We start from the raw sequence: 15,062 nt of genomic DNA on the forward strand, positions 1-15,062 counted from the left end.
CTTTGAACATGGGTATACCAATATCTGCTTGAGACCCTGCTTTCAGTTTCTGGGGGTATATACGTAGGAGTGGAGCTGGTAGGCCACATGGCTGTTCTGTTTTACCTTTTGAAAGACCACCTGTTTTTCACCTTGGCTGCACAGTTTTACATCCCCACCATCAATGCACAAGTTCCATTTTATCCACATTCTCACCGACTTGTTTTGCACTTTTACTTATAACTGTAGCAGTGGGTGTGAAGTGTGGTTCAGATCGTGCTGCTTCCCATGACGTGTTTAATGGTCTTAAGCCAGAGGAGAGGCTGCCTGGGTTTAACTGGAAGAGCAATCTGGTTCTGCTTGCGTGCCTCCCCTTGGGGCATCTGATTCCTTCCATTGCAGTGGGGACTGGGTGCCCTGGGACCTCCCTACATATGCCCAGGTCACTCATCTTCTGGATAGTGGCCAAAGCCACTGCTGGTCACTTCCTCCTCTCCCAGCCACTCCTTGCCCCTGGGGCCTAGAGTAGCTGATGGGAACCAACCCACAGCTTACCACCCGTACCCCAAAAACCAGGGTCCAGGCTTTCCAAAGGCTAAGATTCCAAGAGCCAGAGTCAGGGTTGTGTTGTGGAAAAAACCTGCAGGTGGGTTTCTAGTAGCCTGGGTTCAAATCCTGGTTTGTATCTGGGATGTGTTGCTTACCTCTCTGGCCGCAGAGCATCCCACCTCACCCACAGTGAAATGACACAGCACTGTGGCATGGGGACAGGTGAGGAAGGCTGAGGCACCAACAGGCATCACTACGCAGTGTGGCCAGAGCTCCACCTGAGGCGGTGGGCCGGCCTGGGCATGTAGCGGGGGCCAACAGGGAAACCAAGTCATCCTGGTTTTAGCACTGAGAGTCCTGCATCTAGAGAAACCCCTTAACCTGGGCAAATAAGGATATTTAGTCACCCTGGGAATAAAACTAGTGTTCAGCCTGCGAGCAGCTGACCCTCGAGCTAGGTCTTTTTTCTTTTTTCTTTTTTCTTTGAGTTGGAGTCTCTCTCTGTCACCCAGGCTGGAGTGCAGTGGCGCGATCTTGGCTCACTGCAACCTCCGCCTTCCGGGTTCAAGCAATTCTCCCTCCTCAGCCTCCCAAGTAGCTGGGATTATAGGCATGCACCACCATGCCCGGCTTTTTTGTATTTTTAGTAGAGATGGGGTTTCACCATATTGGCCAGGCTGGTCTCAAACTCCTGACTTCATGACCTACCTGCCTTGGTCTCCTAAAGTGCTGGGATTACAGGCTTGAGCCACCGCACCTGGCCTGGGCTAGGTCTTTAAAAGAAGATGAAAACGATTTGCTAGGCAGATCACAGAGGCCTTGTGCAACCAGCAAACTGCTGATTCTTCAGTCTGACTGGAACCCAACAGTCCTGGGGCCAGGGGAACTGAGGGTCAGGCAGGAGAGATGGCAGAATCCCTACTGCTCTGTCCCTCATCCCTCGCTGGGGCTGGAGAACTGGCATGTCCACCTACTCCTCGCTCTTCTTGTTAAGGTTTGAGTGAGAGCACGCAGCCCCTGGGCCCTGGTGTATGAGCAGGGTGGGAGTAAGACACGGCTAGAAGACTTCTGCTATTTTTCTCTCTTTCAAGCAGTGGTGACACGTAGAGGGATGGAGGGCCTTTCAGAGAGAGGGGAGCCCCCAGGGAGGAGCAGGTTGGAGAAACGCTGATGGCATGTGGAGTTGGAGGGGCCTCTGAGGCCAGGTGTGGTTGGATCACCCAAGTGGCTTCAGCAGTGCCTGGCATATAGTAGGTGCTCAGTAAACACTTGCAGAATACATGAATAATCTCTTTACTTCCTGAGTAACCCTTAGGCTCCTTGAAGGAGGAAGTGGAGGTGTCTGTGTGTGAGCCGCCTCCATCTCCAGGGACCCAGCAGAGAGAAGGGTGAACAGGAGGCCCCAGTAAACAACAGCAGGTAGTTCAAGGACTCTGCTGCCAGGAAGCTGGGGCCACAAAGCCAGGCTGACCACCTTCTGTCCTCCGCCCACAGAGGCTCCAGCGGGAGAAGAAGCCCAATAACTTGAACGACACCATCAAGGAGCTGTTCAGAGTGGTGCCTGGGAATGTGGACCCCATGCTGGAGAAGAGGTCGGTGGGCTGCCGGCGCTGTGCCGTTGTGGGCAACTCAGGCAACCTGAGGGAGTCTTCTTATGGGCCTGAGATAGACAGGCACGACTTTGTGCTCAGGTGAGTGCCAGACCCTCTCCCAAGCCCACTGTGCTGCACCCAGAGGCCCCTTGGAGCTATAGGAAGCATCTTGGCTCAAGTTCAGGAAGGCAAGGTTCAGTCCTGGTGTCTCTGGACTTGCCTAGGGACCCCAGGCTCCACACTGCACCCCCTAAGCCTCAGATTCCCCACCTCTGCATTATTGCAGGACGGGAATGGACTAGAAGGGCCTCTGCGTGCAGAGGAAGCCATACATAGGAGGTCCCCCGTTGTTGGAAGCTTGGTACATGGAGGCCTGGGGAGAGAGCAAAATTAATGTGAGGACTCTTAAATCTTTAAAATTCATCCCCATTTTGTAATCTAGGCCATAATAAAACCACATCTTTTATGTAAAATGTATTTTTCCCTGTCACCAAGTGAAATCGATATTCCAGGAAGATGCCCCACGTCTGTCCTGGGCCTCTTGCCATTCCCACCACACCACTCAGAAGTGCTCCATGCTGAGAAGTGCAGGGGCGGGGGCTGGCCATCCCCAGCAGCCTTCTAGAATAGTCTCTGCTGTCTGTGATTCCTTACTTTAGTCCTTAGACCACTTACCTGCCTCTCAGAGCCTCAGTGTACCAGGTGTCCCATGGGAAAGTCCATGGGAAGGATCAGAGTCAGGTTTCCTTGACTGCAAAAATAGGGCTGTGGAAATACCCTTTGGATGAGATTGTCTGTGACAGGCGGGCAGCGGTGGTGATAGCTAGACTCCCTTGAGGTCACGAAAGAGAGAAAAATAGCAGAAGCCTTCTAGCTGTGTCTTCATTGTCTCTATTTTACAGATGAAAACAAGGAGGCCCAGGGAAGGCAGATGACACCCCTGAGGTCACACTGGAGGCTCACTGTCTCTGTCGGAGAGCTCAGGCTCACTGAGAACGGGTGCCCATGCTACAAGACTCAACTTTCTCCCCTTCTCTCTCAGGATGAACAAGGCACCCACGGCAGGGTTTGAGGCTGATGTTGGGACGAAGACCACCCACCATCTGGTGTACCCTGAGAGCTTCCGGGAGCTGGGAGATAATGTCAGCATGATCCTGGTGCCCTTCAAGACCATCGACTTGGAGTGGGTGGTGAGCGCCACCACCACGGGCACCATTTCCCAGTGAGTCCCCCCTGTGGCCCCGCCTCACTGCTCCGTCCCCTGCAGTGACACCCTGTCCCCCAACCCTGCCGTGGTCCTGCTGTGCCTCCACCGGGGTGCCTCCCCTCCCCAAGCCTCCTCCGGCACACACAAGCCCAGTTCCCGTGGCTGCCTCCCCGACTGTTCCAACTCTTCCCTCCCCATCACTTAACAAACCACAAGCTTTAGTGTCCTCTTGCTAACAATGCCTGAAGGGACCTCCATGCACCCTGGAGACTCTTCGGGAAGGGGGCTGCCACTAGAAAGGGTCGGCACATATGAGTTCTGCCTCCCTTTATTTCTGAAGTGCAGCCTGACAGATAACAGCACCTTGCTTTTCAAACTTACGTGAGCCTGACCAGGTGAGGGTTCCTAAGAAATGAGGGATGGGGAGTACAGGTGCAGCCTGGGCCCCTCCCCAGGGCAGGCAGCGCTGAGCAAGGCAGCTGTGGCTTCCCTGACAATCAGGAACCTGGTTTCCTGAGCAGGCACCTCACGTGGCACTCGGCACATATTATCTCAATTAATCCTCACAATAGCCGTTATCATTAGCTGCATTCTCCCAGTGAGGACTCTGGAGCTCGGCCAAGCACCTTGCCCAGGGTTAACTCCACACAGAGCCTGTGCTCTTCATCTAACCCTGACTGAAGGAAAGGGCTTTGATGTCCAGATTTCCACAAGCCGTCTTGTCTTCGGCCAGGTTTTCTAGGAACAGAGCCAGCCCCGGGATGTGGGTGCAGGAGACTGTGGGGCTGTGCCCTCAGGAGACCAGGGGTGAGGGAGGCAGACCAGGGCAGGGCGGGGTGGGAGCCAGGTCTGGATGTGGCTCAGCTGCAGTCTGCTCCGGGAGCGGGAATCGCACCCGTGGGACCAGCTTTGACACCTTTGCACTCGGGGTGCATGCAACCGCCCAGCTGAGGAAGGAGCAGCCGCGGGTCTCACCAGCCAGTGCCCCAGCTCGGCAGGGGTGCTGTGGCCCTGAGAGGTGGAGGCACCACGCCCCCACTCCATTCCTTAAGCTGTGCTTGGAGCAGGTCCTCCTCACCTTTTTGGGGAATAGGGGCCAAAACCCAGCAGAATGTCCTCAAATTAGGCAAGGCCACCCTCTGGTGTCTATCGGGGGTTGCTGTGGGCAGGGGGTTTCTGTGGCTGGGGTAGGGAGGTGGAGGTCCCTGAGGGAAGGTGTGGGGGACAGAAGAGGCTATGCCTGCTTCATTCTCTAGTCACTACCCCCAGAGCTGCGTGCCCAGGTTCCTGGGCCTGTCTCCTGCCCTGTTAACCAGCTTCTCTTTCTCCAACTGCAGCACCTACGTCCCGGTTCCTGCAAAGATCAGAGTGAAACAGGATAAGGTGAGTGGAGGCCCCAGCCCCTTGGTTCTAAGTTCAGGCTTCCTCGTCTAAGGCTCTGCTCTCAGGTATGGCATTGAGTTGCAAGACAGCCCCCAGATCCCCAGGCTGCTGGAGGTAGCATCTCCCACTTAGCTAGCCCCCTGGGGGGAGAGGTCAAACACTGGGAGAGATTCTCAAAGCGGGGTCCCCCGGGCCAGCAGCATCACTCGGGAGCTTGTCACAGATGCACATCCTCAGGCCCATCTCGAACCTACTGATCAGAAACCCTGGCCGCCCCACATTCTGGTTTTAACATGTTCTCCAGGGACCCCTATGCACGCTGTGGTTTGTGAATTGCTCTCAAAGCCAGGTCTCACCTCCTGCCTCTCCATCTCTTTCCATGTCTGCATCTTCCCCAGCAGGCCCCTGGCATGGGGCTGGCCAAGAGATGGGCAGAGGGCAGAAGAAGGAGGGAAGTGAGGTGCCTACCACACTGGCCTTTTGCATACTCTATCAAACTTAGATAGGCTCAGAGAGGTCAGGCAACTTGCCCAGAGACACACAGCTAGTTCTGGATACGGGTAGAATTGAAGACGTCCTGTGCCTCCAGCATCTTGCCCTTTGCATTGGGCTGTGCTGCCTCAGGGAAAAGGCCACTTATGTGTCTGTATAGGGTGGGGTTGGTGTAAAGGACAGCCTCCTAGAGATGGTAGGAGGCCACACTGAGAGGTGAATGGTTTACCAGAGATCCACAGAATCTACCCTTCCAGTCCATTCCAAGGGGCTGGAGTTTGGCTTTCTGGACATACACACCCTCTCCTGCCTGAGAAGTCCCTTTCATTGTCCTCAAGGCCAGCTTTGGATGAGGAACCAAGGCCAAGCCTGATACCGGCCCCTCCCAGCTCAGCCACTGCCGGCTGCGTGACATTGGGCAGGTCACTTAGCCTCTCTGGGCTTCAGTTTTCTTATCTGTAGCAGGAGGAGAGAGAAACCTGGGACATGAGGTCATTTTAAGGATTGGCGATGATTCCAGCCATCATCAGGTGGCTTGGTGCTTATGTCTTCACTCACTGACAGTGTCTGGTCCCACCTCACGCTGTTCCCTGGAGCCCCCTTCTCCTGAGCAGTCTCCTGTCTCACTCCTTGGCCTCCTTGGGTTTTTCTGTGTGTCAGCTCAGCGATCCTCCTCACACGGTCCTGTAGGGCCCTCCTCTGCATCACTGCTCTCCATAGCACTTAGTAGCTCAGCACCTCTGTCTCTTACTCATGTGGATAAGCGTCCATCTTTCCCACGAGCGTGGAGGCCCCACGAGTGCAGGGGTATCCGTCAGGCTCACAGCTGTGCCTCCATGACCGCAACAGTGTGTGTGTCTGATAGGCACTCCATGGCCTTTGCCCACCGGAACTCACTAAGGGCCATGTCTTCCCATCCCCGCAGATCCTGATCTACCACCCAGCCTTCATCAAGTATGTCTTTGACAACTGGCTGCAAGGGCACGGGCGGTACCCATCTACTGGCATCCTCTCGGTCATCTTCTCAATGCATGTCTGCGATGAGGTATGCCACCCTCCCCCTGTCCGCAGGGCTGCCCAGAGGACAGAGCTCACGGTCCTGTGTTCCCAAGAGAGGGCAGGGAGAGGGAGGGCAGGTAGACCTAGCCTGCCTCTTCCAGAAGCTCGGATTCTCTGTCTCTGTGTCAGGGCTTGCAACGTGTGTCTCCCAGGGTGTTTTAGTGAGTAACAGTGCTCTATGAGAAAGTTCTCGGGAGCAAGAGTTCTGGCACATTCTGTGTGAGTGCCCAGGAGCATGGCGGTGGAAGCTCAGATCAAGCAGCAGATTCTGGATACGGGAGCGGATTCTCATAGTGAGAATTGTCTAAGGCTGCGGTTCTCAATCCCACTTACTCCTTAGAATCATCTGTGGGTCTAAGTTCCAGCACCCAGGCCACATCCTGGCCGAATGTTTCCAGAATTAATGGAGCCAGGCCCCCATGGGTTCGAACCAGTGATCTCGAGAAGCATGCATTTCCCTTCCGACGTCCTTCGCCGTCTGCCAGGCTGTGTTCGGGTTTCCACTGATGCTCTGAGAGGCTTGCTGCCGCCCCAGGAAGAGGAACAGGAGAGCGGGTCACACAGCCCCCACTTCCTCCCTGACCCTGGGTTCAGGCAGGGACCTTCTTGTCTCATCCAGCCCAGCCCCAGCCCCACCCTGCCTGGTGCCTGGTGGAAACCCCAGGAAGGGGTCAGAGGCATTGCAAGGCAGGTCCCCAGGCCCAGCCCTGCCCTGGTGTTCCCAGGTTGCAACGTGGGTGCCCCTGTCATTTCCCACTCCACCCACCTCCAGCCAGCTGGTCCCAGACCCTTGCTTGGGTTTCTGCTCAGAGCCCTTTCTCCCACCGTTCCCACCTGTTTGGCCCTAATGTCCCTGCCCTGGAGCAGGCCACGTCCATGTTGCATTTCCTTAGAAAGCCACATATGGCATGGAGCTGTCCGCTGTCCCCTCTTTGTCCCCACCCCTCCAATCCGTCTTCCACGCTGCAGTGCATAGCACATCCTCTCCCTGGAAATCCCTCCGTGTGATTCCTTCCGGTCATCTTGTACTGATTTTCCAAGACCCAACCCACATGCCACCTCCTCTGAAGAGCTTCCTCTGACTTCTCAGGGCATGAGCCCCTCCCTCCTCTGTGCTGTGGGAGCCCTGATTTAGCCCCAGTTCCAACAACCGTCACTCAGTCAGTGACTCCAAGAAGCTATAAGCCCCAAGGCTGCTTCCCCCAGCAGCTGCCCAGCTGGCATCTGATCAAGCTCTGCTTGAACTTCAACACAGCCAGTAGGGTGCTGGGCTCAGAACAAATGCACAGCGTTTGTCATGTATGTGAAAGGCCTGGCCTAGTGGCCACGAGGGCGCCTGGACCAGATGAATGTTGGCCGCAGAGAAGAAAGGGATCAGCCCTGCCCTCTGCCTCAGTGCAATCGTGATTCTTGGACCCATTTTCCAGATGAGGAAAGTGAGGCTCCAACAAGTGATTTCACATGCCCAGAGCATCATGGAGTGGCAGAGCTGGGATTTGGGACAGTTTGGTTGGCCCCAAAGCCCTGCTTTCCTTCCACTCTCTTCCATTCCACGGCCTCCTTCCTATTGCTTGCCTCTGTAGCTCCTTGATTCTGGAAGAATAGGTTACCCTTGCTGCAGAGGTAAGACCCGGGCTCTGAGACCACCCACATGCAGTCATCTCTCAGGGTGCGTCTGGCATTGGACTTGAGCTTTACTTAACTTGCATTTGCTTCACCAAGCCTCTGAGAGTTCCAGGAACATAGAGAAGGGTTTTAATGAAAGGTTGGTCTGAGTCCTTGGAAATGCTGTTTATGGTCCTGTGGATTCCAGGAACGCCTACAGGCTTCCTTTCTCGGGGGTGCCACCGGCAGCCCTGCTGTCTGGTTCTTATCTTTGCTTTGCCCCCACAGGTGGACCTGTACGGCTTTGGGGCAGACAGCAAAGGGAACTGGCACCACTACTGGGAAAACAACCCGTCCGCGGGGGCTTTTCGCAAGACGGGGGTGCACGACGCAGACTTCGAGTCTAACGTGACGGCCACCTTGGCCTCCATCAATAAAATCCGCATCTTCAAGGGGAGATGACGCAGTGAAGGGTTGAGGATGGACGCACTGTCACACCTCTGCGTTTCCAGCCCCAGCATCTTGCCGGAGCCGTTCCATCCCGGAGCTTGGAGGGGCAGCCTCAGGTGTGTGCCCAGGCACCGCTCGCAGCCTCTTGCACCCAGCCATTGGCAGCATCTATTCAGCAAGGTCACTAAGTTCTGCCAGCGTGGCAGGGCATGTCTCGGAACCTGTCTTGAGTGGGGACAACGTCCCCCCACCGCTGCCCCAGAGCTGGGGAGGCGCTGGGAAAGGTTCAATCTCCACACACTAAAATCATTTTAGCTCCTGGAGCGAGCTTGGGGAACAAATGTGGAAGACGCCTATATTCTGAGAGACAGGACAGTTTCCCAGGAAGATGGGCAGCAACTTGAGTGGCGATTATGTCTAGCACAGAGACATGCCAGGCGGTGTTGGCACTTGGGGCAAGATGCCGCCCTTCTTTGCACGAAGCCTGGCCTCTCGCTTGGCGTGATAACCCTGTCATCTTCTTCCCAAAACTCATTTATGAGCCACCAGAGGCTCCTACCCCAAAGATTTTCACAGAAACTGGAGGCCAGGTGCCGTGGCTCACACCTGTAATCCCAACACTTCGGGAGGCCGAGGCGGGAGGATCACTTGAGCCCAGGAGTTCAAGACCAGTCTGAGCAACATAGTGAGACTCCTGTCTCTACAAAAATTAAAGATTTAAAAAAATTAGCCAAGCGTGGTGGCACACACTTGTAGCCCCAGCTACTAGGGAGGCTGAGGAGGGAGGATCTCTTGTGCCCAGAAGTTTGAGGCTGCAGTGAACTGTGATCACACCACTGCACTCCAGCCTGGGCAACAGAGTGAGACCCTGTCTCTGAAAAAAAAAAAAAGGAAAAGAAAAAAAAACCCCAAACTTGGCGTCGTGTTTCTGACTCCTGCAGATACCTCTTCCCAAGCAGATGTTCCTTTGAGTAGTCCATCTCGTGGTTCTAATCGTGGCGAGAGCAGATCTGACCATTTCCATGTGCCTTTGTATTTGGGAAAGAAAAGCATGCATGGGCTGAAATGAAACAAAAGCCCTTACTTGGGAAAAGGGACCCCCACCAGCGGCCCTGCTTGCTCTCTGGCTGGGAACATCTTTTCTGGTTTCCTGAGCCAGCACCTGAATTGGAACAAAGCTCTGAGGATATTCAACAGCACCCAGTAGCGCGTCAGAATGGAACATACATTCTCATTCTCAGACTCTTCACTAGGGTGTCCGCAACCTCCAAAGCCACACAGGAGGCTGCCAGCAGCATTTTCCCCAAGGGCCTGAGCTCAGGGTCAAGTCCCTGCTGGCCATCTTGGGGCTGTCACTGGGGGTCTGGGCCAAGTATATCCCAGGAATGGTGACTGCCACATACCTCATCTTCTTACTCCCCAGCTATTCTCCTTTCCTTGTTAGCCTTCCTGATTATTTATTGATTCTTTTTTTTAATTCAACTGACATTGTTGCACCCTGGCTCTTTTGGTGGTCCTGGTGTTTTAATGAAGCTTGCCTCACCCAGTAGCTGGGAAACGGGGGTGGGCTTAAGGGGGGTTTGTAGGAGTCCTCAGGCATGGGATATTGAGGGTATCTAGGGCTTGGATGATTTGTGGAATGTCCTCAGCATCCTCCCGTTCCAACCCAGCCTGCCTTCTTCCTCATTGTGGACTTGGATTTATTCTCAGGCTAGGAGTCTCCAAAACTCTGTGAAACCTTACTGCTGCTGGGTGGGGAGTGGAGAGTAACAGAAATGTGGGAAACAGTGATTGTTGGCTCCAGTTACTAATGTTTAAGCAGGAAAACCACTTTTCTTGTTGAAAATGTCCCTGAAAGGGCTGCTGCTGCTTTGAGGAGGCGTGACTTTTTCCTGGTGGAGTGTGACAGAGGCATGGGCCTGTGCTCCCAGGCTCGGGGGAGGCCCCCTCTGCACACGGGGAGGGAGGAGCTTGGGGACACCAGTCGGGGGTCACAGGTGGCTTCAGGCCATTCACAAGAGTCCCCGGAAGTTGCATGCCAAGTTTGGTTTTTCCCCTGAATCTCTACTTATGAGCATTTTTCTGGAGAGAGAGTCTATAGCTTTTATCAGATTCTCAAAGGTTCAGAATGGGGAATGTGTTAAACAGAAAACCTGATTCAGCTTTAAAATCCTCCAAAACTTTTAAGATTTTTTTTTTTTTTTTTTTCTGAGAAAGGCTGGTAAATCGCTGAGTCGTCATTCAGAACATACAGCCTCGAAGGGCAGAGTTCACAGCCATATATGAGGTGAAGAACTCAGCAAACGTTTGTTGAGTGACTGAGTGACTCCAGGGGCAGACTCCAGATCATCAGACGCTGAAACAGAGAGTGATGCTATCTCCTGAACTCTTCCCTTTCTCCTAAAAGCTGAGTCTATACAGGGATGGCAGGCTCGGGCTGAGCAATCGACTTCTCTGGGTTTTGCTGTGTAAGAATAGGTCCCTCGACATGAAGAGGCGTCTGTGTCTGAGCCACATGCTGCCTGGGTCGATGGTCTGGTCTCCCCGTCTCCCACTAGGATGGTCAAGCTGTGAGATCTCTTCCAGCCTCCAAATCCAGCTTTCCCGTTATACTGATGAGAACATCAAGGCCACATTGCAGCTGGGTGGAGAGTGGAGAGACAGGCATGGGAGAGGACAGTGATTGTTGACTCTAGTTAGTGATGTTTAATCAGAAAAACCACTTTTCCTGTTGAGCACATTTCCTAAAAGACTGCTGCTGTGTAGGGAGGTGTGGCCTTTTCCTGGTGGAGTGTGAAGGAGGGAAGTGACGGGCAGTCGTGAACTGTCTGGGACAGATAGCAAAAGTCAGAGTTTGAGCAGAAATAGGGTGTTACCGGCACTATGTTGAAATTGTCTGGAGGCGGGCTTTCCCAGCAAGTCTCCATTCAGCGTCTGGAAAAAGTGTAACCAGAATGGAGGCGTCTGACTCTCCTGGGCTCTCTCAGCACCGAGCTCTGTCCGCAGGCTGCCTGGGTGGCCTCTCATGCCCTCCAGTGCAGGAGACCACATTTCTCTTTCCCATAGCCCAGCAGATAGCTCTTATGTTTCATTGGCTTAGCAATGGGCACTTAATGGAATAAAAGCCAGTTGTTGCAGCCAGAATTAAATGCACCAGTTTGGCTTAAACCAACTGGAACTCATTCCTGGGGTGAAGGTGGCTGGGAATTAGACAAGAGTATGTGTTAGCCAAAGGGCAGTATGCATGCTGTCAGTAGGAGTACGACGAGCACTCGTGCCGGGCAGGCAGTGGCGGGGACTCCCGCAGGCCCCTGAATCCCAGCCCACAACTCTTCTACTCTGCAGACAGAGAGTTCCTTGGAGACTGGCCCTGCGTTCAAGCAGAGAACAGAGGGGTCCCTGCCTGCAGCACCCAGCGCTGAACCTGAAGCTGCAAAGATAGGCTGACGAAGTGGCCCATGAGGTGTCAGCAACATCCCAGCCCCCTGGGTCTCCCCAGTGAGTCAGGGCACTGATTTGCTCTAGCTGGAGCTACATGCACCTCCCCTCCCCTCAGCCACCTTTTAGGGGAGAAAGGAGGGCAGATTTATAACCTCTGGTTCTCTGCAGGGATCCTGGGCTGGAAGAAAGTTCATAAATGGATGAATGCCCTTTAAAACTCTGGCTTTTCCAAACATCATTCAGCAAAGCATTTGGTTAGGCTTAGAGAGAAAAGCCAGATATGAGAAAATAGAACATAAAATAGGGGGAAAAAACAGAAGGTGGAGAGGGCAGTTAAGATCTGGGTGATTCTTTAGGGAAAGGGCTGGTTGGGAGGCTTTGATGGAATCCCATTCTCTGCCGTGACCAGAAGGTGGTGCTAGAGGCCAGTCCCACCTGGATGTGACTCTGGCCTCTTGGCAAAGGTGGATTAAAACCACAAAGAACATTTAGAACAGGTATGTTTGCTTTGAAGTAGTCTGAAAATAAATAAAAAGGAAACCAAAAGAACTCTCTCTCCCTCCCCTGGCTAGGATCAAAAATGCCATGTGCAGGGAAGCCCAAGCCTCAGGGGCCACTGTCCAGCTAAAGATGACTGCACACCAGCCATGCGCCATCAGGAAGCAGCACCTGTCCTTGCCCCTGAGAAGAGCCCCGGGGGTATCACTGTATCCATCGTGGACATCTGGTTTGCAGCACATGTGGCTACATGCCATCAGGATCATCCTGCCCTGTGAACTGGGCTAGCCAGTTTTGAGATAGAGCCAGCCTCCCCATGTTTGTTTGTCATGAAAACACCAGCTCCTGCACCTCTGGGGTGCTCCCTGACACCTGTGCAAAGAAAAGGAGGAAGACTTAGAAGCAAAGGCAGAGACAGGCAAGGCAGCACCTCACAGCTTGTCAGGATCAGGGCATTACTGACTTTTTTTTTCTTACCAAAAGAGCACTGAATTTCCCATGGGCGGTGAGCCACCTTTACACCTCCTGTTCTCCCTCCCAGCCCATCAGGCGATCCCATCATCCAGCCTCATCACTCAGCTTCTTCCTAGTACAAAACTGCCATTGGTCGCACGTCCTGAGCTGGGGGACGTCAGCTTTAACCCTAGCCTGTGTCAGGGCCTCCCCTTCAGCCCCAGCCCCTTAGGGTGATCGCGGGTTCCTTCCCTTCCTCCTGCACAATCGCTTCCCTTCACTGAATTCCCTTCAAAGCCAAAGTTTCTTGAGCACTTTTTCCTGTGTGCAGTCTTGTGTGTTTGGCTGTTGGTGTTTTAAAATTTGCTTTCTATTCCCCCTCGCCTCTCTCCATGTCGTTGCGCAGCTGAGCACTGGTTGGGATGCATTCAAATAACGTTAGCAAGATCCTGCTTTCCTCAGCCCCCGCTCTGTTTTATTTATTGTTTAATATTTCCAATGATCCAAATCAAAGTGAATAAACAAAGAGCTATTTTATCGTTTGGGTGTGTTTGTTGTTTTTCTACAAGGGTCATGCATTTGCGCTGCCTTCAACCCTCCAGCTCAGAGGGCCTACTGGGTTGGCGTCACCACTACCGAATGGCCAGAATTCAGGATACAGAGGAGAGCCCCAGCGAAGGCCTTGGAGAGTCCTCTTTTCGAGCCCAGGAGTGCTGTGCCCTGCTGTGTGACTGGCAAGTCACCTAAGTTCTCTGAACCTCAGCTGCCTGCCTCATGTATCAAATGGGCGTGACAACACTGGCCATCAGAGGGGATGTGAGATTAAAAACAAAAGCATCTCAAGAAGCCCCGTAGACATGCACCACCTGCTTGAACGTTTGCTGAGTAAATTCACCTTGGCCAGGGCCTAATATGGGCTGGGTTAGAGTCTGTCCTCCCCCACAGAGACAGGCACACCCAGGGATGGGCATGAGTTTGGTCCAAAGTTGGCACTAATCTCCCTTTTAAAAAAACAGATTCAGAAACCCAATGTTGGAAGCCTATAAGATAAAATCGGTATAAACAGTAGCCAGGCCTCCCAGTGTGTATGGCACACAATACCTCCCTGGGCGTGATCTTTAACTCTCAGAACAGCCCTGCAGGCTGGTGCATGGCTGAGGGCGGAGGTGGGTTCACAGCAAGGCGTCTCTCTCCAGTCCTGGGCCTCCTGTCTGCCCTGCTGCCTCCCTGCCACTCTGTGCTTAGTGAGGATGTTTCCTGAATTATTTGAGACACTGGGGGGACCTTCTGAGGGCAGCCCCCAGAGGCAGGATGGGGCAAAGATTCACACAGAGGCTCTGGAGCCAGGCCGCCCTGGGTCCTACCTATTAGCTGTGTGAGTCCGAGCAAGTAACTTAACCTCTCTGCCTGATCTCATGATGGATACGTGTGGTATGATATAATACCTCTGTATCCATACACGTAGAGAATTAAATGAGTTAACATATGCAAAAGGCTTAGGACAACAAATGTTAGTTATTAGTACATCAGACACAGGAGCAGAGAAGGAGCTGTCTGCGAGACTGAAATGGACAGCAAGGTTCTGCTGGGAAGCCCGGTCTGTTTCCCTCCCTCCTCCCCCCATGCCTCTGTCCTGCTCCTGCCCCCTGCCACGGGCCTTCATGCTGCCCCTGTATCTTCTCAAGTTGTTTCCTCAACTCTAGAGTTCCCTTTCCTCCTTGTCCCATCACTTCTCTGTCCTCTCCCTACAGGGCCCTGCCGTCATCTGGCGCTAACACGTGCTCCCACCCCTCCATTCTGTGGAAGATACAGCCTCCCCCAAATTCGCTCCTGGTTGGCCTCACATCACAGCTGCAATGTGGACCAGTGGCCACGAGGTGGTGCCATGCTGCAGTCGGCCCTGCCACCCACTTTTCCAGGCCAGCTCTGCAGGGCTCCAGTGCCTGGCCGCCCTGTCCTGCACATCACACCCTGGCCTCAGGCTAGAGCCCATGGCCAGAGAAAGAAATCGTCAGGGCCCTCCTTGGAGAGCCCTGAGGGCCTAAAGGCATTCCTCCAGGACGCCCCAGCACCTGCCTAGATGCTGGGACCAGAGTCAAGGCCCATCTGCCTCTGCACTCCCACCCCTCCCCCAAATGCAGATCCTCCCAGGATTTGGCCTGGAAGCCCTGGAAGCCCTGGGACATCCTGGGAATGCCTGCCAGGCTGCTCCAAATGCACAGTTGGCCATCAACAAAAAGCGAGGGGACTAGAAAGTTCCCAGGTAGAACTTTCCATTTCCTCTTCACTTTCCCAGGATGTTTCATGTGCACAGGGATTGAAAGGAGAGTGTGGCAACCCTGTTGGCTCATTCT

The 15,062-nt window shown here is 53.8% G+C and overlaps 1 protein-coding gene across 4 annotated transcripts in view; it reads left to right on the forward strand.

The window, feature by feature from the left end:
- The window catches only part of ST3GAL1 (ST3 beta-galactoside alpha-2,3-sialyltransferase 1), a 44,812-nt gene extending 31,562 nt beyond the window's left edge, over nucleotides 1-13,250 (forward strand). For all 4 annotated transcript variants that reach the window (XM_017875129.1, XM_017875127.1, XM_017875128.1 and 1 more), the window contains 5 exons: nucleotides 2,023-2,219; nucleotides 3,163-3,342; nucleotides 4,665-4,710; nucleotides 6,128-6,247; nucleotides 8,155-13,250. In XM_017875129.1, the coding sequence (XP_017730618.1) occupies nucleotides 2,023-2,219; nucleotides 3,163-3,342; nucleotides 4,665-4,710; nucleotides 6,128-6,247; nucleotides 8,155-8,328 (717 nt within the window). In that variant the 3' untranslated portion in view covers nucleotides 8,329-13,250. The remainder of the gene's footprint in view (nucleotides 1-2,022; nucleotides 2,220-3,162; nucleotides 3,343-4,664; nucleotides 4,711-6,127; nucleotides 6,248-8,154) is intronic.
- Nucleotides 13,251-15,062: the final 1,812 nt, after the last annotated feature.

This window comes from Rhinopithecus bieti, unplaced genomic scaffold (genome assembly GCF_001698545.2).
Source record: "Rhinopithecus bieti isolate Rb0 unplaced genomic scaffold, ASM169854v2 scaffold_7212, whole genome shotgun sequence".
Lineage (NCBI taxonomy): Eukaryota > Metazoa > Chordata > Mammalia > Primates > Cercopithecidae > Rhinopithecus > Rhinopithecus bieti.